Consider the following 26,305-nt stretch of genomic DNA (forward strand, 5'->3'; position numbering starts at 1 on the left):
GGTATAAAGTAAAAATTTTAAGTGTGAGGGAGTGCTTCTGATAGGGCAAGTGAGATAAGAACAGGTAACTGAGCACTAACTGGAGAGCTGCATCCTTTAAGAGCTGGCTGAATTGAGGGTTAAGAAGAGAACAATGTAAAGAAAGTGATTCAACTAGTAAAAGTAAGTCTTTAGAAGGCACTGTTGTGAAGAACAGAGAAAAGCAGGAACACTGGGTTTGTTTTTCATTCTTAGTGTGGGCAATTATCAACAAAAGGAAGAGAGGGGGAAAATGGGAAAGACAAAGGGGCATTTGCTATAGCAAAGGCACTGCGCAGATGAAGGCAGAGCCTAGAACACACAGGACTGGTCACTCTGATAGTGGGTCTTGATTATCAACTTCATCGCCGGGAGAAGATGAATAAAGTACACCCATTGGATATATCTATGAAGGTTTTCCAGAGAGGATTAGCTAAGAGGTAGGAGGCTGAATGTGGGGGCATCTACAGCAAGCCTTCTCTCTCTGTTCCCTGGCTACCATGACACAAGCTGCTCTGCTCAGTCATACACATAGCTCCATGACAGGCTGAGAACTCTGAAAGATAAGCTACAGTAATTCTGCCCTTAAAGTAAATCTGTCAGGCATTCTGTCCCTGGTGAAGTCTGATTAACACACTGAAAGGCAAACAGACGACTAATTACTGTGGCAAGAAGAAAAGCTCTGTCGGAATAAAAACATTTCTGTACATTACTCCTTATTCTCTTTTAACAAACCCAACTCTTCCCTAAGAGGTATAAAACTCTGAAATAGATCTTAAGAATACCTGAAATCATTCTTAACACAGAAAATTATAGGCTTCTGTAGACAACAGAAACAAACCATCTCTTACCTTCCCACAAGTTAGAGACATGCCCCTGCATTCTTAACACGCTAAGCTACTGCAAAGGCGGTTAAGTCTAGGGTTAATTGTGTGTCTATCATCAGGAATCTTAAATATACAGAGAGAGCAGGGTATAAACCAAGCATGATCTCTTCTCCTTAAAGGAAGAAACAAATATCCTTCTATTTCTCTGAATCCTTATTCCTAGGACAGGGCTAGTATTCACCAATTATTTATTGGTTAACTAAATAAGGATATAGACAAAATATCACAGAAATTTTTTTTAGGAACAAGTGATCCTAAAAGGACTTTCATGTATAACAATTTAAATTTGCCTTGAAAAGCACCAACTATTTACCCAAAATCAAGATAAAGGTATGCAGGGCAAACATATCAAAAAGAGATGAACATGAACAAAAATTTGAGGCATAGAAAAAAAAAAAAGGAATATTTAGTTCCATACTTCTGGAGGGAAGAAGAACTGCATCAAAAGCCCCAACTTAGCCAGCTAGTCCATTCTACCAAAACTTTTAATGGTGAATATTATGTTCTCAGAATCACTAGCATCTACAACTGTACTGAAGAAAAAAACAAAGTTCCTGCCTTCACTGGGCTTTGAGTCTCAGTCATGATTTCTTCTCCAACAAAAACAATCTTTATAACTCTGTCTCCTAGCACCACACAGCACTAAGGAATGACTTGTCTAACTGAAATCTGACAGCTCAGGGACAGTGGTCCAAGCAAACACATTCAAAAGGAACAATTAAGAGTCAATACCTCTTTGCAACTGGAGAAAAACACAATACTCTTCTTCTTTAGGTGGCTTCTCAAAAAGGAAAACAGCACACTTATTTTTTGGTGCAGCTCACAAACTATATAGTTCTGTTCCAGTGTAGCAGGGGTGCTTGTAGAATCAAGAAAAACAAATTATTTTAACAACGTCATATTGCTGCTTTGAAATCAACACTAAAAAAATGAAATTTATCAGTGGTTTACTCTCCTGATTTCTGTCACACAGTTTTTTCTCTATTGTCCTCATTGAAAGAGGTTCATCATGGCTAACTATAGTCTAAATCCTTTAGAGATTGTATGAAAACATACACACATAATGGTACAAGATCAAGAGTCAAACAAAGAAAGGTGATGACCATCTGGAGAAAGCAGCACGGACAACTTTGCTAAGCTAATGGCTAATGTCTACAACTTTTACTGGCGTATGGGATAAGAGAAATACAAACATTCATCTCAGCAATTTAGACTAAACATCTGCACATTTCCTGGAAAGTTTTACAAAGAAAAAAATGTATAAATATTGAACTCACATTAATGATCATGTATGCAGAAGCATTTATGAGAAATATATAGTTACTGCCAATTTACTTCAAATGCATCCAACATTAAGATGCGTTAATACACAAAGTACGGAGAAATGACTATGAAAGGGAGTCACTCACACATGCTAAGCACACAGATAAAAGTTATAAAGGGCTTACTGTAGACATGACAGGAGGAGGGGAACTTGGTAGGGAGAAGAGGTTCAATGGGAGGAAACAGGGAATAAGTAAGGGTAATGAAAATATGACAACTATATTATATGTATGTATACGAAACCATGAATAAACAAAATTTTTAAAGAATTTATTGTAAAAGTCTCAATTTGTTACATATTTGAAAAGTATATATGGAGTTAATCTTGTAAAACTTCTTCTTATTTTATTCCAAATTAATAAAAGGCATATGGCATTTAGAACAAAAAAGTTAAAAAAAAAAATCAACCCAAATGTCTATTACTAAGAAACTTATAGAATAAGTTATTAAATATCCACACTATAAGGTATTATACAACTATGAAAAACTGTAAAATAGCCAGGTAAGGTGGCACATTCCTATACTCCTAGCACTCAGGGAGGCAGAGGCAGATGAGTCTCTGTGAGTTCGAGGCCAGCCTGGTCTATAAAGCAAGTTCAGGGCAGTAAAGGCTACACAGAGAAACCTTGTCTCGAAAAAAAAAAAAAAGTAAACTATATTCATGTGCCATTGTGGAGTAACCTCTGCAATCTATCATTAAGTAAAAAAGCAAGTAGCAGAATAGGATAGCATGGTACCTGTGGGAACAGGCACTACATATGAATGTTGTACAACCAAGTGTGTCCACATTGTTCTAAGGAAAAGAAGCAGATGATCCAAAAACTGAAAGTCAAATACTCAGATACCAAAAGAGAGAAATGGTAAAATATAATTTAATGAAATTTAAATTTTCTAATTCATGATAAACTCTTATGTTAAGAAAAGGAAAAGAAAAGCCAAAGAATAAAATAAAATATTTGCAACTAAACATTCAATAGAGAACTGTTCTTCATAAAACACAAAGAACACTTACGAAAATACATATCCCCCAATTTGGAGGGAAAAAATAAAGCTCTTAACAGTTACCTGTCCAAAAGCAATGTTCAGATCCAAAATGAACATAAAAGATGTCCCTCATCAGCTAAGCACACTAGATGCCTCACATGCTGCTTATGAGGATCTAAGACAAGATACCACTGTACATTCCACTACACACTTCAGAGCCTCCAGTGTCAGATTGTGAGAAAAAGCATCACCTTTGAAGATAGTTTCCTTCCCGAAACATTCTTGTCATCTAGTCTAGCAACCATACTCCTTGGCATTTACATAAAAGAAATGAAAAATCAGTACAACACATACACACACACTCTGCACCCCGATGTTTAGCAAGTTTATTCCCAATCACTACAAATTGGAAGTAGCCAAAATGTTCTGTAAGTGAATGGACAAAATGTGCTATACACAGATAATAAAGCAATTCCAGCACTAACAAGTTCTCAGGACTAGGGATGTAGCTCACTGGAAGAACACCTGCAGAGCACACACAAGGCGCTGGGTGCAATCCTCAGTACTAAAAATTTTAAAACATTCAAACATCACTGAAAAAGCCCAAATTGCCTATTGAATAATACACGTTTTCCTAAAGCTATCTTGTCAAAGTCAAAATAATCGTGCTTACTTAGGACCAAAATAATTATTTCACAAAAGACTCCTTTGTCAAAAAGGTCAAAGAGAAATTTAACTGAGTTTAATGGAGTGGGAGATGGCTCAATGATTAAAAGCACTCACTGTCCAAGCATGAGAACATGAGTTCAAATCCCCAGAACCCAAATAACCACAAGAGCGTATTATGTTAATAGAAAGAAAAGAAAAGCCAAAGGATGGAAGAAAATAGTTGCATATAACCCTAGTATCCCTAAAAGATGGAAACCAGAGGCAAAGAATTCTCAGAAGCTTGCAAGTCAACTAGCCTGGTACACACACCAAAAAACAATAAAAGGCCTGTGTTTCACACAAAGTAAAACCAAGATTGTCCTCTGACTTCCACATGCAAACCCTGACATCCATGTGTCTACACACGTGTGTACACACACAAACAGAAATATGTGCACATGCATATATGTAGATGAAGAGGAGGAAATATGTAGAGTCAAAGTGATCTTAGAACTCTGTTGGGAGCACAAGGTCTTTGTGCCCACAGATCACTAGGGAAACCAGGAATGTTAATCACACAGAGTTGTCTCCTCAAAGCAGGAAATGGGTTTCTGTTTCCCACCCAGAAGGCTGAGAGTGGACGCTGGATGACCTGGTGATCCCTGCTAACTGTAGAGCCAGACCTCACCCTCAGAACGTTTATCCCAGACTCTTCCTCCCTACACCTTTATTTTTTGGCTTTGTTTCTCAGTCAATAGAATCCATCCTTAGGGGAGATGTCACACACACTTTATAGCCTGCTGACTACCACACTGTCTCCAGAGACTGCACCAAACCCTAGGCCCTTAGGCAACAGAACCCAGCTTCGTGGTCACATGTGCTCTGCGTTGAGTTTCACTGTAATCATGCTTCCTTATGCACCAGGGATTGTAGTACCCCAAGACGCTGTATTCCAAAACTGTACTGTGCTTCGATATGCTTACAAAAAACCACCTGGTGTCAGACTCTCTAGAAGTTTGAACCAACATCAACCAAGTTAGGCTAAACCGACTTTTCCTTCTTGCCTCTTGCAGTTCATTTCCCTGCCAACTGTGACAATGAGTCCAAGGACTACAGGCAGACATGTCACATGAACTCAGGAAACAGCCTGAACATCACATTCTAAGACAAGCATGGGACAACTCCAGAGAAAATATTAAATAAAATAATTTCTGCTGTATGAAAGATATAAAAATGGTTTAAATCTATATGTTGTAGATGATGATTAATATTTACTATTGATTTATCTTCTGGTAAAGCCGCTGTTAGTCCTAAACAGCTATATAACCAAATCACCACACAGAGACTAGGATTTATTTAATTAACCTAGAGCACAATGTGGGGCATTAGTTACTCCATCCTAAACCTCCAAACCCTCATAGTTTCCTCCCATTCAGATTTCCCACATTATACTTGCTTTTAATGATATATTAGGTCCAGTCCATCTCTCCATGTCCTTCCAAGATCTCTCTCCTGCCTCTGTTCTCCCACTCTCTCTGCCTCCCACTCTCCTCTGTTCTCTGGCTCCTCCCTCTCTTCCTGCTTCCTTTCCCTTGCTCAACACTATGGCTAGTTGCTTTATTTTGCCATGTTTACACAAAGTTGAGACAGGTGATGCTTAGAATAAGTATCACAATGCAATGTCAGGATTGAAACCAGAGAGCTGGGGAGAGAAATCAGCATTTAAATGAACAAGAGTAAAGTGTATACATTCCAAAAGAACATTATACCAACATCTATATGCTAAAAATCATTAGTGTGTCAGTTATCATTAACCTGAGTCTTAGTATAAAAGAAAAAAAAAAAAAACTAGTCACCTTCAGAAAGTGTTAAATAAGTGACCAACTCAACCTAAGAGAATAAAGCACATACTCATTAGTCTCACTTTCCTCTAAGAACTGTTCCTCAGCCTAACATGGTTTACAGGACCGTGGGTGGATATAAAATATTCCAGCCAAGAAATGACAGAGATAGAATACCATAATACTGCAAATCCTAATGAAATAATGGAGCTATAGGAGAAAACAAGTAACAGGACAGTAGCCTACCACAGAAGGCACCTGAAAGACTCTACCTAGCAGTGTATCAAAACAGATGCTGAGACCTATAACCAAACCTTCAGCAGAGTGTAGGGAATCATATGAAGGAAGGAGGAATTAGTATATCCTAGAGGGGACAAATATATCTGAGCAAAGGGGTCTTCTATGAGACTGTTTATCCAACCAAGGACCATGCATGGATATAACCTACAACCCTTGCTCAGACATAGCCCACGGTAGCTCAGTATCCAAGTAGTTCCCTAGTAAGGGGGACAAGAATTGTTTCTGACATGAACTCATGAGCTTCCCCTCCCCACTGAGGGAGGAGCAGCCTTACTAGGCCACAGATAAGGACGTTGCAAACATTCTGAAGATACCTGATAAGCTAGGGCCAGACGGAAGGAGAGGAGGACACCCCCTCTCAGTGGACTCGGAAGGGGGCAAGAAGGAGATGAGGGAGGGAGGAGAGGATTGGGAGGGAAAGAGGGAGTGGGCTACGGCTGGGATACAAGTGAATGTATAAAATTATTTAAAAATAAAAAATTATTTAAAAAAATAATAATGGAGCTAATCATCAGCTGCCAAAATTATAAAATTTTAAAGTTGGTTCCTACCATAAAGGAACCACATGTATGAGTTTAGCCTTTTGATCCAGAACACTAGCTAGATTTAATACAAAACAAAAACTTTTTTGAAAAGACTGAAGGTACCCAGAAAGCAACCAAGACAGCCAAGACTTAATTTACTAAAGAAAAAAAAAAAAAAGAAAGAAAAAAATATATATATAGCAGGCCCCATATTAATCTCATTTTCCACCCAAAGCATTTGCTGAACACAAGATACATACAAAGCCCCAAGATCAGCATTTTAGCCCTGAGACCTCCAAGAAAGAAAAGCCAGACCTAAACTTTTCAACTTACCCTAACAGGGTATATGCCAGCTCCCAAATTATACAGAGGAAAAGTGTGTGACACTGACAAGCAAAACGCAGTTTCTGTAGGAAGCTACAGAAGGAGCAGAGATAATGGTAGTGTCACATTACAGCTTCAAAGCATGTCAGCAAGGCCTGGCAGTACAGTAGATGCCACCTGGAAGCACACACAGGTGGGGAGGGGTAACAGAGTAGAAGGACAGCGAAACAATAATTACTGAAACATTAACCAAAAGAAAGTCTGGATGACCCATAGAGTTAGTGCTAACGTAGATACTAAGGTCAAACAGTATAAATAAAACACTTTTTTCCCCCTGAGACAGGGTTCTTTGTGTACTCTTAGCTGTCCTGGACTCCATAACCAGCAGATAAAACATGTTTTAAGGATTACTGTCTAACATTAATTAGAGATACAATACTATGTAGTGTGTATTACAATAAGAATGTACACAAGAAGAAGCTCAGCAGCATTAACTAAAATTTGAAATTTTTTTCCTACTACACCACATAATTTAACCTATAGTCACTGAAAAACATGACAAATCTGCTATAGCCAAAGGCAGCTGTTTCCCTGAAAATCGTTATAAACCAGGAGTGGTGGCTCACGCCTTTAATCCCAGCATTCAGGGAGGCAGAGGCAGGCAGGGCACAGGCCACTTGAGATTGAGGCCATCCTGTTCTACAGAGCGAGTTCTAGGACAGCCAGGGCTACACAAAAAAACCCTGTCTCTTGGAAAAAAAAAAAAAGAAAACAGAAAAACTTTTAAGACGAAGTAAGAATGGATTGAACACCAACTGATATCTTTACAGTATCCAACTTATGGTCAATGTTAAATACATCTCTAGAAAGTCAATTGTGTCTATAGTCTATAATGACTCATATCAGGTATCAAATACAATTTAAAACACAATTCTACCAACTATTTGTATCCCACAAACATACACTCTTTACTGTCACATAAACATATATAAAACAGTCTACATTTATTAAATCTAAATAAACTAACAGTAACTGGAACAATTTAAACAGAAAAACATTTTGGTAAATATTAGTACATTTGGTATAGTACCTACGCATTACACTGTGACTCTGCACTTAGTTTAAAGATTTAACACACTACATCTATCTACTACTTTACAGGCACAATGTCACAGAAACACTCAAGATCCTGAGAAATCCTGTCAAGAGCAGTGTTTGACTCAGTATTGCTATTATCATCCTCTCTCCCTCATTTATTGTGGGAGTCATTGGTAAATGGTAAAAGACCTTATTAATATCTTATCAAAAATGTTTGTTCTCCATACCACATTTTCAGAAACATTAAGTTAAAAGATTCACAGTTAAACATGTATGCAGAATTTGAATAATTTTAATAGATAAGTAGTATGTTCTGTTTATCTAATAACAAAAAGCATTTTCCACACAAAATAAAAACTTAGAATATCAATCTCTGAACTAAAAAGATGGTTTAGAGAGAAAAAGTTCCTACCTGTATTTTGCTTTTTCATGAACCCAAACGTACTCAGGGTCTTTCAAACTCAAGCGCGCAAGGTCCTTCACAGATTTGGTCTGTGTGGCTGAGAAAAGTAAAGTCTGGCGTTTCTTGGGAAGATTTTCAATAATAGCATTCATGGTATCAGCAAAGCCCATATCCAAGATCCTATCTGCTTCGTCAAGAACTAAAAAAACAAAAATGCAAGTTGCTCTATACTATTTAAAGAATACATTAAGCTAAATACAATTTAGTACACTACTTGGAATCCTAAAGCATAAAAAGATGCTGAGGAAGGATACAGTTCAATGTTAGCAAAATTGCCTAGCATGTGCAAGGCACTGGGTTCAAATCTCAGAATCATAATCCAAAAAAAAAGTAATAATATAGTGGAAAATTGATAAAATCTAAACAAGGAAATACAACCTAGTGTTAAATTTACACAGTACATTGTTAATCTTACTAATGACAAATCAATCATAGTAAAGCAAGTTTAAAAGTAGGGGCAACTAGTTAAGAGGCAATACAGAAACCCTACCACTGCAACTTTTCTGTAAGTACAGAAACATTCAAAAATGAAAAGCTATTAAAATATCCAAGAAGTAGCCTCTCCATGTGAAAAAAAGGTTTTATAACAGATGACATGTGACTGGGTGGATGGCTCAGTGGATTAAGCACAAGGACTAGATTCCAGATCTCATCCAGGAGAGAAGGGATCCCCTGGCAACCTGGGCAGTGGTATTTGCCAATCCGGTATACTCCATGTTCATCAAAAGACCCTGCCCCAATAAATGAAGTGGAAAGCAATAGACTCCTGACATCAATCTCCATTCACACCCACAAAGGTATGATTACAGATACACCACACACACACACACCAAAAAGAAAACAGAAAAAACTGCCAGTACCTACTACTCAAGTGCCTAGTTAAATACATTAAGAGTCCATACAATTTCCCTTTCAATTAAAGAAGAAAAATATTTTTTAGAGCCCAAAGGCCAAACTACAAGTATAAAGTATTTCTCAGATTGTTTTCATCATGTTATCTAACATGGCATTTCCACCATTAAATCTCAGAAGGGCTTTCTCAGTAATGAGCTTGGTTTTGGGAGAACTTGTAAATGTGTTTGTTTATTGGTTGGTTGGTATTTTGTTTTACCAAAGATTGTAAGACTCACCTAACATCTGAAGATTGGTGGCATGAAAACATATTGTTTCATCCATGTGTTGCAGAAGTCGACCTGGTGTGCAAACTAGTATATTTATGTTGTTGATCCTCTCAGCTTCGTGTTTCAGATCCTGCAAGTAGTCATTTCTTTGATTACACACACATACGTCAGAGCAGCCTGTATACAACTATTAAAAGCCATTTGCACAAGGAATTTCATCAGAGTAGTTTAGATACTTAGAAATAAATATCACTTCTCCCTTCTGTAGCACACCCACATTTCCGAGCTAAATCAAAGTCCTCAGTAAAGACTTAAGCTTAGAATTCTTCTAGATCCCTTCATCATCCCCGGGATTCTGAGGCTAAGAAAAACTAACAAATTACTGCACCTAGACTTGATTTCCTAGTAAGTCAGTAAAAATGTCTTAAAAGCTGGAATTACTCCCACACTTTGGTCAGCACTAGGGGCACTGAACAGGCTTTCCCATACAACTTCCCACATTTTATTAGGAGCGGGGCTTCAGTAAGCACATCACAGTTTACAATGCATAAGTTTTCACCTTAAGACAAGAACCACCAGATGCCATTACATGCTAAAGACAAGTAACAGGTACATAAGTAGGGTTTGTGCTACCTCTTCCTTGTGTTCATTTGAACAGAAATTCAAGAACTATTTATCCTCACAGCCCCAAGGTGAACATACAGATACAACCATCTCAAATGTACTAAAAAGTCAACAAAAGCTGACCACATTTTACCATGATCTAAATAAACATTCTTCAAATTACCTTCCTTTCATGTGGTATTGACAAAGCAATGTCAGCTTCTTAGACATCCTAATAAAAGGTACTAGGTCCACATACTGTTATATTCTCCTTCCCAAAACATGGAAGGAGACAAACAGGTTTGCTCTAGTTAGCCTATACAACTATCTGAAAGCCTCGTCAACTAAATGCTGACAAGAACGGACTTTCTGGACCTATCTGCATGACACTGATCACACTAAGGCCCTATCCAAAAGGCCAATCCATTTACATGAGTCCTCCATCTCCTTTCCCCATGTCATCTGCAGTGATGCTGAAGGAAAGAACAGATAAGGACAAACCTTTCCACCAATGATGAGACCAGCTGAAAAATCATGATTCTTCCCCACTTTGCGTAGAACCTCAAACGTCTGATAGGCCAGTTCTCGAGTAGGTGAAATTATCAGAACTCCCAGGCCATCTGTTGAGGTCCACTGTAGGCGGTATAAGGCTTCCAACACCTTGAGGACAAGAAAAAATTGTATTCCGTAATCACTTAGAAAAGTCTGCATTTTGACTCATTTCAACCTTTTCCTCCAAACCAAATACTCCATAAGCAAAAGTCATTTATCTCACAAGTTTTATCCAATTTGAAAGAGATGTTTTCTTCTAACTAACAGAAGCATCCAATCCCAATTCAGGGAAAAGAGAAGCCCTAAGGCAACTTATTTGATGTCAGAGTCAAGCAATCAGAAGACCAGCTATTGCAGAGGGCATATGTACTCCACCAATCACTGAAACAGGGAAGAAAATTATTTTCTAAACAAAAAACACATTATAATCTGTATAGCTGCTATGGTTTTACAGTGATTGAATTCCCCATATGTAGAAAGACAGTGCCATAATAAGAAGAAGAAGAAATAAGAAGAACACCAACTAGAATCTAAGAGAAAACCAGCTTTGAGGCATCTGAAACAAATTATGACTTTCTTTCTCCCAGGGCCAGTTGTTTTTGAAGGAATCAAATCAGGAAGCCAACTGAGCAACTGAGATGAAAGTTAATTCATAAGCAGTTCTACTACTCTACCACTATAAAGGCCAGACAGCTACCAGTGTTGCAGAAAATTCTCAACAAATGCCCAAATCCCCCTCAGTCACCCATAGCAGAATACTACCTTCCATGCGTAACAGTGTCATCTTCATCAGAACTGCTCTAACTACTGCCAAGAGACCCCTGAGACTGAGCCTGTTGTTATCCTTTATTGCAGAGTGGAATGTTCACTGGACCTTCACCTGAGATTCTGGTCACTCCCTCCTGAACCTTCTAGTCATCTATAGATCTTCTTCCCTGACTGTATGTGGCCTCGGTGTATCGAGAGGTGCTAGAGAATCCAGACATCATGGGCCACCTAAAAGAGTGCTGTCGGTGCAGCTATGGGCATGTCACAGTCATGCTGGGATGACTTTCCAGGGTGTTATACTTTGGAGTCGGCCATCCTATTGAAGTAACGCCTCACTCCTGCTTATAAGCAAGCCCAGTAAGCTTACTGGCTTCCAAAGCTGGACTTCAGTGGAATCATACCTTGCTTTCTTGGTGGTGCCTATAAGGTGGGAGTAGATAGTTGTTTACATCTCCTTGGGAAAGAATTCTCACAACATGAATTTATTTCAGCCTTACCCTAGCCAGGTGACAAATATAAAAAACCACTGACAGGCTTGCAAAGGTCAAAGCAGAAACGGCTTTGCCCATCGGGTCTCCTGGGAATTGTATCAAATGAAATAAGCCAAGGACAAAGACAGAACATGACCATTGTAAACTAACACAATGGAATCCACCTCCTTCACAGTGCAGAACGGTCATTCAAAGTAATAAGTGACTGAGTGCCTTCCATGGACAAGGCACTGCGACAGGCGCTAAGGCTGAGAGCAGGAAAAGAACAAGGTAGATGTGGCTCCTGTCTGCCAGGAACTCCAACAACTGTCCACACAACTATTTGTTTCCTTGTAGGTAGAGAACCTTACAAAATTACATAATAGAGGCTCTGATCCAAAATAGATGTACTTACTGGAACAAGAAAAGCCAAAGTCTTGCCGGATCCAGTTTTGGCAGCTCCAAGCACATCCTTACCTTGCAGAGCCAACCCTATGGTCTGCTTCTGTATCTCTGTTACCAAGCGGTACTGGGCTTCTTGCAAACCTGGCAGTGTGGAGAGAAGGATACTTAAGAAAATTCCTAAAGGATGATCCTACGGGATCATGTCCAGGATTGTGTCCCTATCACAAACAGATGATTGGAAGTGTTTCTGTTCTTCCCTAAACAGGCAAAGAACAGTTCACTTAATTTTGAAAGTCTGGAAGCTCATAGTCTAGACCTCCAAACCCACAGTCACTGAGGCCTATCTCCTGAAAACTAAAAACTTTTTAACTCCAGGTTTTCAACACTGCAGGCAACAGGGCAATAGGTCAGAGAGATGGTTCATCATGTGAAGTGCTTGCCTGATGACCTGGGTTTGATCCAAGGAACCAATGAAAGAAGAGGACTGACTTCACAAAATTGTTCTCAGGCTTCCACATGATCACTGTGGCACTCAACCCAGTCCAACACATACATTCCAGTAATAATCATAAACTAATTGTTCTAGTGTTCAAGATAGAGGCTTATTTGAGGACTTAGACAATATGGAGAATGGTGACAACATGGATAAATCTAGAATGAATTATGTTAAATGAAACCAGCCAGGCCCAGAAAGACACCAGATGATCTCAAGTGTATAGATCCTAAAAACAAAACAAAAAAAAGTTTGTTACCAAAAACTGTGGAGCGAGGAAATAGAAAACTATTACTCAAAGAACACAAAGGTAAACAGGCTGGAATAAGTTCAAGAGCTATATTGTGGGCTGGGGACATATATTATAGGTTGGAGATAGCTCAGTCATTAGGGCATTTACTAAGATGGATAAATCCCAGAGTTTAATCCCTGGTACATGCCTATAATACCATGAGTTAGGATGTAGAGATAGGAAGATCAGAAGTTCAAGGTCACCCGTAATTACATAGCAATAGCAGTACTGAGGCCAGTCTGGAATACATGAGGCCTATCTCAAAAGCAAAAACAGATATATTGTGTATCACCATATCACACTAACTATAGTAAATTGTAATTTATGCTTTTATGCATGAAAATTGCTGAGTAGATATTAAGATTTATTATCATGAAGAAAAGATAAGTATATTAATAAGCTTGATTAATATACATATTTCAAGTTATACTGCCATATACCATAAACATACATAATTTTAACAAAAAAGGAAAAAAAAGATACTACAAAAAAGAGGCCATCAGCAAGTCAAGATGGCAGACCTACCACAGACCCGTTGCTTAAAGTCCTGGAACCACTCCTTAGCCTTGACTTCTAGCCATCCATCCTAAGAAAATTTCTATTGCTTAAGACTGCTGTTTTGTTACGGCTATCCCACAAAAGTAACACAAAAGGTAACATACTTATGTTCGTTCTCCCGTTTAACTAATAGAATCATAACGTTTCATTCAAATTTTTCAGATTCATGGTCCTAAATATTTAACCCGGCCTGAGGAATAAGAAATAAAAAAATGGTTAAAATTCATATTTTAGAGGTGGGTGTGATGGTTCCCGCCTGATGGGAGGACTGCGGAGTTTAAGGATAGTCTGAACCATGAAGTAAGTTCAAGGCTACCCTGGACTACATAACAAAACCATGTTTCAAAAAAGCTACCTTTGTATTTATGGTATTTCATGATGTCAAAAATGTCAAAGAAGCTTTTTATTTTAATTTTTTTTTCAGGCTAACATTTCTCTGAACTATCTTCTCTTAAAAAAAAAAAAGATATGGGTAGAGAGATAGCTCAATCAGTAAAGTGTATGAGGACTTGAGTTTGATCCCCAAAACCTACAAAAAGCTGCCACATATGGTGGAATGTGCTCTTCAACCTAGACTAGGAAATAAGAACAGGAAGATTCCTGGGGCTAACTGGCCAGCCAATCTTACTTAATTAGTGAGCTCCAGGTCAATGAGAAACCCTACCTTAAAAGAAATCAACATAGCCAGGCGTGGTGGCACACACGTGTAATCCTAGCACTCACGGAAGCAGAGGCAAGCACATCTCTGTGAGTTCAAGTTCAGCCTGGTCTACACATTTAGTCCAGGACAGCCAGGCTATACAGAGAAACAGTCTCAAAAATCAAGCAAGCAAATAGATAGATAGATAGATAGATAGATAGATAGATAGATAGATAGATAGATAAATGAATGAATGAATGAATAAATAAATGAGATGAAAAGATGAACACTTTTCCTGAAGACAATACCTAGGGCTGTCATCTGACCTCCACACACAGGCACATATATACAGGCAAGTATATACATGAACATGCATGTGTATTTCTTTAAAAACTTGAAAAGACATGAATAAATCTAACAATCTGTCCTAAAAATGACATGTATAGGCTTCCGCTAAACATCGGAAGTAGAAGACAGGGAATGCTACACCCACTCCAGTGTCGCCAAAGTAGCATGTCAATAGACTGTGCTACAGGGCGGGAGACACGCTTTCTTCGGAAATTCACTCCCTGGAGGTCCCTGGCAGACTCATCCCGCCTGGCAAAGAGACGTATTCTGAGATTTCTGTGCTTTTCGGGCGCAGTCTTGGGAATGGAATTTTGAATTCTTTGATCTTTCTCTGTGACTCCTGAAACAGCACAACTAATTCTATAAAGAAATTTATTACTAGTAGATTATTAAAAGCTTTAATAAAAATAATATGTAAAAGAAATAAGTTTAAGAAAAGTAATGAATTAGATTTATTATTAATAGGCATTAAGAACAGTGAAAAAATAATGGGTTCCTTCTTTAAAAAAAAGTAGCATGAGAGGTGCAGCTGGCGGGAGTTTCCCCTCCCTTCAGTGCCTTGTTTCTAGGGAAGATTATAAATCTTTAGCAGGACATAGGGGAGGATGGTTAACAAAGGTGCAATTAGATTTTGATATAGAGAAAGATTTTGGCAGGCATCTGACTTAGCTCCTGACTTTCCTCTTCACTGGTCAGCAATAATAAAACTACATTTGAGGTTTCTTTTTCTTTGTTTGCTCTGATCAAAAAGTTTTTAGGCCAAGATTTCTTGTGGGTACTGCTTTATGTTTGACTACATTTTGAGTTAAAATGTAAACTTTGTATTCTTGGTAAAAGTCTAAATGTTCTGGGAAGTATGCCAATTTTAAGGTGCCTTTTGTGAAATCATTATAAAAATACTAGCTTGATTTCAGTAAAGTGCAGCAGATTCCAAAGCCTCACTGGTCTCTGTCTGTCAATTTGCCGAATCCGTGTCTTCCTGTCCAAAGCCTTGTTCTCTAGAGGACGCCAGGAGCCTGACTGGGCCGGTCCGTGGCAAGGGAATAAGACAGGAACCTTCTGGGAGTGTCTGAAAGGCTCTCCCCATCACGGTATGGAAGGAGATGCTGAGACTCATAGTCAAACTTTGGGAAGAGTGCAGGAAACCTTACGGAAGAAGGGGAGATAGAAAGACCTGGAAGGGACAGGAGCTCCACAAGGAGACCAACAGAGCCAAAAAACCTGGGCAGAGGGAGGACCTTCAGAGACTTATACTGTAACCAAGGACCATACATGAAGAGGACCTAAAACCCCTGTACAGATGTAGCCCATGGCAGCTCAGTTTCCAAGTGGGTTCGCTAGTAAGGGGATCAGGGGCTGCCTCTGACATGAACTCAGTGGCTGGCTCTTTGATCATCTCTCCCTGCGGGGTGCAGCCTTACCAGGCCACAAAAGAAGATGATACTGCCAGCCCTGATGAGACATGATAGGCTAGGGTCAGATAGAAGGGGAGGAGGACCTCCCCTACCAGTGGACTAAGAAAGGGGCTTACCGGGAGGGTGGATGGGACTGAGAGAAGACAAGTGGGGAACTACAGGCGAATACAAAGTGAATAAACTGCAATAAATAAATAAATAAATAAATTTAATGACATATATACCTACCTTTCAATGTTTTTTTGGACAAAGGGAAATCTGAAAATCTTGTAATTTCATTTACATTTATCTGGGAAAAAAAAAGATTGTAAAAAGGAAATGTCAGATAAGAAATGCTAGATTAGTTTCAAAATATAATGCCCCTCCCCCCTACATTGTCCTGCCTAGCTCATGCTTTATAACAGAACTACAGGCAAACCATCACTTCTAAATAAAAGCCATTTATTCAAATAAAATGATGTCCCATGGAGGAATCTCAATTGTCAGATACTCTTCCAAACAAGACTTAAGAAGTGGTCCTCCTTCCTCAAACCTGAAGTATTAAAGTTATAACTATAACTAATGAGCTGCTTTCACAGGATACAGAATACCCAAAGGAGGAAGGTGTGCTGGCTAATACTGTCAACTTGAAAAAATACAGAATCACCAGGAAACAAATTTTTAGGCATATCTATGATGAGGTGTCTAAGCTGCGGTTATTAAAGTGGGAAAACCTGCACTAAATACAGGCAGCACCAGCATTTATCTCTTTTCTATCTGTTGACAAAACATGGTCAGCCAGCTCACACTCCTGCTGCCATCTTCTCCCTGCCAGGATAGCCTGGATCCTCTCACACTATAGGCCGAAATAAATCCTTCCCTCATTAAGTTGGGCTGGGAGTCCACACTGAATGAAAAGGAGACACTTAGATGAATACCAATATTCAATTTTAGCTGCTTCTTCACTCTACATACAACATGTCCAGTGGGTCTTTTCTGCCTCAGCAGGCTGTACCTCATTACAGTCAGAACAAACCCTTCCTTCCTTAAGGTGCTTCTTGTCTGGTATTTTTGGACATAACAAGGAGAAAAGTAACTAATACAGAAGAAAAGAAGCAGCCAGCCAGCTCTGCAGTCTCTACCACACAAAGCACAGGCAACAGAGCTTTCAGAGCACAAGGTACAGTACACCTTCCTAGAGATTCAACTGAAAAAAAAAAAAAAAAATGGAAGTGTTTTCACACACCACTGCCAACCATTCCAGTACATAGCTATGCACATGCTATTACAAGGAAGAAATAGGAAGTTTTAATTTAGCTGATGCCTACTGGTCAAATCCTATTTGCTACCTGATTCTGATAACAGTTTTGGTGAAAAACAGCTACAGCCAGTCATTTATACGTTATCTACATGGTTGTGACAAGTTTTATGCCCCAAAAAGCCTGGTATTAACTATGCAGGACTTTGTCAACCCTACTCTAGATTATAGTCAAAGGAGCTCTTGACACCTGAAACAGGAGGTGGTCCTGGGCTGTACAAAGCAACACTCCTCTCTTTGTCCTTTTCCTAGAAACAGAGACAATGATGGTATTCCCACCACTCAGTCTCCAGAGTTCTCAAATCCCTCTAAAATCTGTGTCCTTCAGAAACAGTGAGCAAACGTTTAAGGATTTCAACACTGGTGGGTACAAGAGGGCAGAATAAAATGGCTTATCATCCAACCATCCCCTTATAGTTTTTCCCTCTCTCCCCTCACAACTGCCTCCATCCCTATCTGATAACACCTGTTTCTCATAAATTTTAATGCCTGGAATAAGAATAAAAATGCCACAGAATGCTTCATCTACTTTAATCAAGAGAAAAAGCAATCTGCTTCCAATCACCACATCAAATTTTGATTTAAAAAATTTGTAGAAAGCAGTATTTCTATATAGCAAAGCTGATCAATCTAAATAAATCTGGGTTGCCAAAAATTTGACCATTAAGGAACAGGGAAAACCGTTGCTGAACTAAAACAAATGTCTCTATACCCTCAATAAGCCTCAATCCCCAATTCTACATCACTCTCTATCACAAATGCACACATACACTCCGCTCCCATGCCCACATACCAACCTCTCCCCTGTACCGTCAAGACACACTCCCTCCTTTCTTTCACATACATATAACTCCCCTGACATATCCCAACACTCCTGGTCCCACATACACATACTCCTCCATCCACAAGTTTCTCACACAGCCCCCTCCTCCACACAAGTACATACAAATGTATTCTGCCTCCCACACAAGCACTTTTTCCCAAAACACACATTACACATACACACACACACACGCACACGCACACACACATATTCTCAATATACAAATCCTCCCATACATACATTCTCCTACAACCCAGCCTGTCACAAATGAAGGATTAGCAGCCTCAAGCTGGATGAGGAGAAAGACATTCACCGAGCCAGTCAACATAGCATGAATAGCCTTGCTGACAGCCTGATTTTTTTTTTTCCAATGAAAGTGATGTCACACTCTGGACTCCAGGTGTATATACGAAAAATAAGCTTTTAAACCAGAAGCCTACAGCAATGTGTTACAATGACAACAGAAAACTAGATTACAAACTTAGGAAGACTGAGGTATAGTAGAGATTATGACTTCTAGCCTTAAATAGTATCCTGTAACACAATGTGTAGACTTTCAGTGTATGCAGAAATAAGGTATTGAACTCAGAAAAGTTCTGGATAGAGCAAAATAAGGAATCACAGATGCACAGGAGTAAACCAAGCACAGACTAAAGCTACACTGTTCAAGCAATTCTAGTCACAGTCCAAAAGCAATTTGTTTTCACTGGCCTCTTCTTTAATTGATTCTTTCTATGTGACAGGCATTGTGACTAATATTTTCCACACTTATCTTACTAATTCCTCACAACTTACAAGGCAGGTACTATTACTAAGTCTGTTAAAGACAAAGGGGAGGGGAGAGGAATAGTGTAAAAAAAAAAATAGTGCTTACACAACTGGTAAGCAAAATGATAATCAAATCATTATCTCTAAAGTTTACCTCAGTGTTGTTGTTTAAGCTACAAGTTAACAAGTAATGACTTTAACTCCTGTTAAGTACCTATACTAGAAAGAAAGCATTCATTGAAAGGGTAAGTACGGTAGATGAATGCTGAAAAATACACGTTGTGTGGGGAAAGTAGGAAGAGAGGTTGACTCTTCAAAGTGTTAACTATGAGGCTACTGGCTGTGAGGTGGGGATGACAGGTTACAGACCGGCACATTCCAGCTTCTCTGAACTGATTCCTGGTGAAAAATATGAAGAAAATACGAGGCACAGAACAGAAGATGGTGCTAAGGGACGCAGCTTAAAAAGCGGAACGCTTTGGAAATAGACACAGGTCAGGGTTCCAGCTCAACTACCAGATGTGAGAAATTAGGACAAGTTTCTTATTCTCTCCAAACTCTATTGTTCTCATCCGTAAAATGGACTGTTAAGGCCCATACCTCAGAAAGGAACAAAGAACATAAAACACGTGAAGAATACTTTTTTAAAACATGTTATTTCTAACATCCTAAACATTTCTGTATTATTTTAAACAGTCCCCCAAGAACAACAGCACTTTCTTGTATCATTCCAGATCTCGTTCTCTTATTTCATTTTTGAGACAGAGTTTCATGTATCTTCGGCTGGCCTCAAACGTGCTATATAAAGCTGTGGATGACTCTGTACCTCTGATCCCCCTGCCTCCACCTCCCTAGTGCTCAGTACGTGCCCCGTTTCTGTGGAGCTGGAGTCTGAACCCAGGGCTTCCTGCACGCTGGGCAAGCACTCTCACCACCCGCTACAGCTGTCACGACCACGACGGCTCCGTTCCGCAAGCACGGCTGCACTAAGCGTCCCTACTCGGAGGATCACTGCTTTTCTATCACTTTTCCAGAACTGTGGCAGGCAGAAGAGCCAGACCTGGGTAGCGAGCGACACGCAGAAGAACACTTGTGAGGCCTCCCTAGCCGAGTCCACCGCCTTTCCCGCACCACCCTTCCCCGATGTCCCTCGCTCCCTAGAGCCCGCCTGACCTTCTCGTAGTTCTGCATGAGGCGGCTGATGCCCTCGCGCTCGACCTGCCATTCCGGCTTCTTCAATTGCTTCCTCCGCTCCTTCTTCTGGTGCTGCCGGTGGCTGTGTTTTTTCTTCCAGCGATTGAAGCTCCGCACCGGGTCGGGTCGGGTTCCCTGACCCAGCGAATCAACCGTCTTGCCCATGGCGGCGGCTGCCAGGACCCACGCCGCCCCCCGACGCCAAACACCTCCGGCCCTAAGCACCGCACTGAAGCCCCGAAAGCGGCGTGCGGAGAGGGCGCAGAGGCGCATGCGCAAGGCCCGGGGCCCGCCCCCCAGCTTTGGAAGAGTGGGCACACGCTAATGACGACATCAAGGCGCGGGAGATGATTGGTGATCAGACTTCCGCGGGGCGGAGCGACCTCAAGGCTGCAGGGACGCGTGCTCAGAGGAACGGGGCGTGCTCTGCTGGAAGAGCGAGCGAGGGGCGGGCGTTCTGCCCTCGAACTTAGAGGATCACAGGTGTGCGCCACTGCACCTAGCTGAAGTTTGCATTTTTTTTTTTTTAAGTTTTCAAAAACTTTCGCCTTACTTTATTCCCTGTCGCTGTTTGTTTTCCTAAATCTCAGGTTTGCAGGCTTATAAAAGATAATTTCCAATAAAATGACGTGTTTTGCTTCACGTTACTCGATCTTGCAGCTGAGTGAAGGGAATGCTCCGATGTCTGTCATCGGTGAGGGAAATGGAGATACAGCTCCACAGTCACCCTCAGAAGCCTAAGGAGTCTCCATAATTTTTTAGGGATTTTGACTCAACCTCTAACGGGATTTTCAAAGCTATAATGAAGAAAAGAATTCCAGACCTCACTAGTTTGAAGGACAGTTGGAAATCTATTTGGAAATGTTAATAAGAAAAGGCACAGAGGTGGGGGCGGGAATAAAGCACGTTCAGGAGCAAGGGCCAAAGTTTCTTGAAAATAAGATATACCCCAGCGTGGGTGTGTGCACCTTAAGGGAAACTCCCAATTAATGCCTCCACATTAGCTATCTATGACTTTTTATTCATCTCAAAAAACTGCTAAGCGATGAGGGGGTGTCGTAGCACTGGAGATGCCTTGGTGGAATTATAGTCTGATAAGATAGAACCAAGAACCACCAGGGTTGCCCAAAGGCTTCAGTACATGTCCTTTCCCTGTAACTGGGATTTCTAGGAGAGTCCTAGAACATTGCATGTTTACAGCTGGAAAGGAAGAAAGCCTTCAAACAGCTGTTTCTTGTGCTGGAATTCTTTTTGTTTATTTGTTTTTGGAGACAGGCTTTCTCTGTGTGATAGCCCTGGCTGTCCTGGAACTCTTCTTTGTAGACCCGACTGGTCTCAAACTCACAGAGATTCCTCTGCTCTGCCTCCCGAAGTGCTGGGATGACAGGCCTGTGCCACTATACCCGGCTGTGCTGAAATGTGTTTGTTTTTGTTATGTTTTGCTTTGTTTGAGATAGGGTCTCACTATGTAGACCAGGCTAGCTTTGAACTCACAAAGATCCACTTGCCTCTGCCTCCTGATATTAAGGTTAAATGTGTGTGCCAACATCCCTGAATCCTTCCATTTTTAGTTCAATTTATCTGCCATGGTTGACACCAAGATACAGAGTTAATTCCCATTCTACTCTATGAAGCTACTATCTTCACCATTTCTCCCCAAAATTCCATAAATTGACTTTGAAAAATATATTTTAAGCCAGGTGGTGGTGGCACATGCCCTTAATCCCAGCACTCGGGGGCAGAGGCAGGCGGATATCTGAGTTTGAGGCCAGCCTGGTCTGCAGAGCTAGTTCCAGGACAGCCAGGACTACTAGACAAAGAAACCCTGGTCTTGAAAAAACAAACAAACAAAAGCAAACGAACAACAAAAAAATGGAAAAATATCATCAGCTATCTCACTTTTTGTATTAATCAGGGTACTTTCTGTTAAGAAAAAACAACTGATAGAATAAACATACACACATACATATTTAAAGGGGATGGATTAGATTGGTTTACAGGATGTGGTTCAGGTAGTCCAATTGTTAAGGAGTTCAAGACCACCAAGGGAAGACCACAAGCTTAATTTAATTATAATTAAAGGATTTCTTGATGACTGCTAGCAGGACAACATTCTCTGAGCCAAATTAAGATTGCCATTCAAAGAGGGATGGGGGAAAGCTTTTTAAAGGTAAAACCATGAAAGGAGTATGAGTATCTGCACCATCGAGCCAAGAGCTGTTCTGCTATGCCAAGATTAGGTTGGCAGTCAAAGCAACATCAAAATAGTCCTTGAATATCTGCATAAGTAGGATAGAGAAGCCAAAAAGCAGGTATACATAGCAAGTAGATGGTCGTGGCTGTTCATTTGGGGGGGGGGGGGGGGGTGAGTGACAGTTATTTATTTTCCAGGGATTGGCATCAGGGACAATGACTAGTGTGTACCACGATGGATACCTAACATAAAATGTAGTCTTTTAACCATCACACATACAACAAGGGCTATCTCACACTGGGGAGGCCAAGAGGATGATAGTTCTCAGTCCAAAAGGCTGGGAGGTGCCACCCATATTTAGAGTGGATCTACTGCCTCAAATAATCTATCCAGAAAATCCCTGGGGGGGAGGGGGCACAAGCCTGTTTCAGTTGATTCCAGATGCAGTCTGATATCTATTATAAACTGTGTAATAACAGTGTTTTACCTAGGTTTTGTTGGGTTTTTTTTGTGTGTGTGTGTGTGGTTTTTGTTTTGTTGTTGGACAGGATTCCTCTGTATAATCCTGGCTGACCTGGAACTCACTATGTGGAACACGCTGGCCTGGAACTCAGAGATCTGCCTGTTTCTTCCTCCGAAGTATTCAGATCAAAGGCTTGTGCCATCATGCCCAGGTTTTTTGAGTTTGTCGCTTGTTTTGTTTTGGCCTCGTATTTTTTTTTAATTAATTAAGAACAATCCTAAACTTTTGACCCTCCTACAGCCACCTCTTAAGTGTTGGCATTAAGTTATACGGCACCACATCCAGCTTTAGCTCAGATTTTGTACACACTTAAGAAAAAAATAAATAAATACAGATGACGCTGGGCATGGTGGCACACACCTGTAGTCCCAGCACTTGGAAGGCAGAGGCAGGCGGATCTCTGTGAGTTTGAGGCCAGCCCGATCTACAAAGTGAGTCAAGGACAGCCAGGGCTGTGACACAGAGAAACCCTGTCTCGAAAAAGCAATGAAAATACAGATGAACAATGATGTCAAACTTTCTTTGCAATTATTCAGTGTGAACCAGTCTATCTTTTTAACAGACAATTTGAGTCCAGTAAAATTAACTTAGCTCTCTTTCAGTTGTGGAAAATGTTATGTGACACTCATGATGTGTTCTTTTGCTATGCCATGTTTTTTGTTTTAAATTTTTATATGAATAAATTTTTTTGTGTGTTAGGGAAAAATGTTTTTTCAAAGGCATTACTGTGCAGTACTATCTTTTCATAAGCTCAGAGAAGCCAGAGGCACTCAGTGACTTCCGTTTATTTTCGCAGCGAAAATCAATGCATTTATTCTGTTTCTTCTTCCCATCATCGTGTTGTGTCTCATTGCCAGATCACATATGCCCTGTTCTTCTAATGCCCTGTATCTCTTTGGTTAGGGGATTGTTTGTTTAGAGACTTTGTTTAGGGGATTAGTATGACTGAAGCCAATTGTAAACTAAGAACATAATTCGTATCAGTTCATGTTTACTGTCTCTAAGATTGAACCACAGCAAGACTCTGAAATGTTAACATATGAAGGGACATCTCCATATGATCCGTATGATCTTAACTCATATTGAGCTCTAGGTGATATTAATGTGCTTAGCAAAACTATTTCCACTCACTAGTGGAAAAAAAATTATGGGGTAGCAGCAGCAGCAGGAGACAATAGCCCAAAGGAACTCTCAGCAGCCTAAGGAGCTTCCTTTCCCTTAGGGACAGTCAGATAATGCCAGATCCTTGACTACCCTGAAGAAAAGAACTTCAGGATGAGCCAGAGTGAAGGCAAGTTAGTGAGCTTATCAAGTATTTAGATAGAGCCATGTAGGAAATCAACAGTATACTATCCAAAGACATGGGTTCAGATTTCCTGAGAAACAGATGCCCTTGGGTGTCTTACACACACAGACACACAGACCCACATTAATAAAATTAATATAATAATATGACTGTTTGCATAATATATTCATATACATATTAAATGTATTTATTTATATATTTAAAATATATTAAATATTATATCTGGCCCTAATTAAACATGGTCCATTGTTGTATTTGACACTGTTGTTTGAGACATCTTTAGGAAGATAAATTATATCTTATATATAAACCTGCGAGCTCAGAGAGGCAGAGAAAGCACCCAGCTGACCTTCCTACTCAGCTCACATCCCAGAAGGAAAATCCCTTTCTTACTCAGCTCAGCTGATGGCCCAGGAGAAAAAGTCCAACAACGAAAAGCCCAAGTGCTAGATAGCTAAAGCATCTTTTTTCTCTACACTGCCTTTGACTTCTACTCAAAGTCCCTCCTTTCTGTTAAACCCCTGTCATCTGTCTGGTTACTTGCACTGCCTCTTGGCCTAGGGTTAACTTTATAAAATCCTGTGTACAGAAAGCTCTTGGATTAAAGGTGTGTGTTAGGGCTGAAGCACACCAAACAAAAGATGGGTTTTTTCTAATTTGAAATCTTAGGGATCACAGTGGGGTAAAATGTCCTGCAACGCCGCTTATTTATCTGTTTTCATTTTGTGTCTGTGGGTGTCTTGCCTGTCTGTATGTGTATAAACTATATGCATGCGGTGCCTCAGGAAGGCAGAGAGGGTATCAGCCCGCCGCAAACTGGGGTTACAGACAGCTGTTAGTTCTTCCCTTGTCATGACCTCTCACCTTTCCCTCCTCATAAGCCACACGAGAATCTAATATTGTAAAAATGCTGGAAAACCCATTCCCTAGTCATGTATCTGAAACAAATTCAATTTCTACCAGTATTTGTTCACTCCAAGAGAAATTGGGACGGCCCATTGTTTAGTTGACTTCTGGTCAACAGGTGGCAGCAGAAGATTGATTAAGTGCTTCTCTCCCCGGGGCTTACATTAAGTTTTCATGCTTTTTCATAGCCATCAAGTAGCTGGTTTGCTGGTTAGTTGAGCTGTCATTTTACATCACTGCGATTTTGAGTTGTTTACAGTTATTACTCTTCAAATTTTCTAGAATACTTTTAAGCTGCTTTTTCTACATTTTGTGTTTCTTTTGTTTGTTTTTGTTTTTTCAAGACAGGGTTTCTCTGTGTATCCTTGGCTGTCCTGGACTTGCTTTTTAGACCAGGCTAGCCTCGAACTCACAGAAATCCACCTGCCTCCCTGAGTGCTGGAATTACAGGTGTGCACCACCTTGCCTGGCCATTTTTGTGTTTCTTACCAGCACTTAGGAGATGCCCAGCATCGCTGAGTTCATTGCAGACACTCTCTAAGCATCTCTCAGCTGAGTTCATTGCAGACACTGTGTAAGAATCTCTCAGCTCATTTTCAAGTGATGAAATCTGAGCAGGAGATAGCGTTCAGTCTGCAGAGAGCTTGTCTAGCTTGCATGGGGCTCTGGGTCCAATCCCCAGAGTATATAAAACTGGGTGTGGTGGTGCATGCTTGTAATTACAGCATGGGAAAGCAGAGGCAAAAGAATCAAAAGTTCAAGGTCATTCTTGGCTTCACAATAAGTTCAAGCCTAGAAAACATGACACCCTGTCATAGATAGATAGATAGATAGATAGATAGATAGATAGATAGATAGATAGTAGATAGATAGATACATGGATGAAGGCCCAAACTGCTGAGACCATAAACTGATAAAAGCTCTTAACTGCCTTTTTGATAAGCTGCAGGAGACTGCTGTAGGCTGTGGTGAGGTTAAGGACCCCCTGAAAGGTGCTAATGGCACTAAAGCTTGGTAGAGATGGACAGTCATGGGCTCCATTCACTACTGAGACACTACAGAATGTTACAGCCAGCTTAGAAGGCAGATTCTGATAACAGTACATGTTGCCAAAACATACAGTCCTGCCACCACACTGTAGCCAACACCACACTGTACCAAACACCGCACTACCAAACTGAAAGCTCACTGCACAAACATCCACACACAAGTGTTTGGA

The 26,305-nt window shown here is 40.3% G+C and overlaps 1 protein-coding gene across 1 annotated transcript in view; it reads right to left on the bottom strand.

Annotated features, from left to right (window-relative positions):
• The window catches only part of Ddx10 (DEAD-box helicase 10), a 162,360-nt gene extending 141,955 nt beyond the window's left edge, over positions 1-20,405 (bottom strand). Inside the window, exons 1-7 of the mRNA XM_055622403.1 lie at positions 20,137-20,405; positions 16,304-16,364; positions 12,340-12,470; positions 10,636-10,794; positions 9,541-9,661; positions 8,360-8,549; positions 1,638-1,764 (exon numbers count right to left, since the gene is read on the bottom strand). Of these exons, the coding sequence (XP_055478378.1) occupies positions 1,638-1,764; positions 8,360-8,549; positions 9,541-9,661; positions 10,636-10,794; positions 12,340-12,470; positions 16,304-16,364; positions 20,137-20,322 (975 nt within the window). The 5' untranslated portion in view covers positions 20,323-20,405. The remainder of the gene's footprint in view (positions 1-1,637; positions 1,765-8,359; positions 8,550-9,540; positions 9,662-10,635; positions 10,795-12,339; positions 12,471-16,303; positions 16,365-20,136) is intronic.
• Between the last annotated feature and the right edge of the window lie 5,900 nt (positions 20,406-26,305).

Source organism: Psammomys obesus, unplaced genomic scaffold (genome assembly GCF_907164565.1).
Source record: "Psammomys obesus unplaced genomic scaffold, mPsaObe1.curated_primary_1811, whole genome shotgun sequence".
Lineage (NCBI taxonomy): Eukaryota > Metazoa > Chordata > Mammalia > Rodentia > Muridae > Psammomys > Psammomys obesus.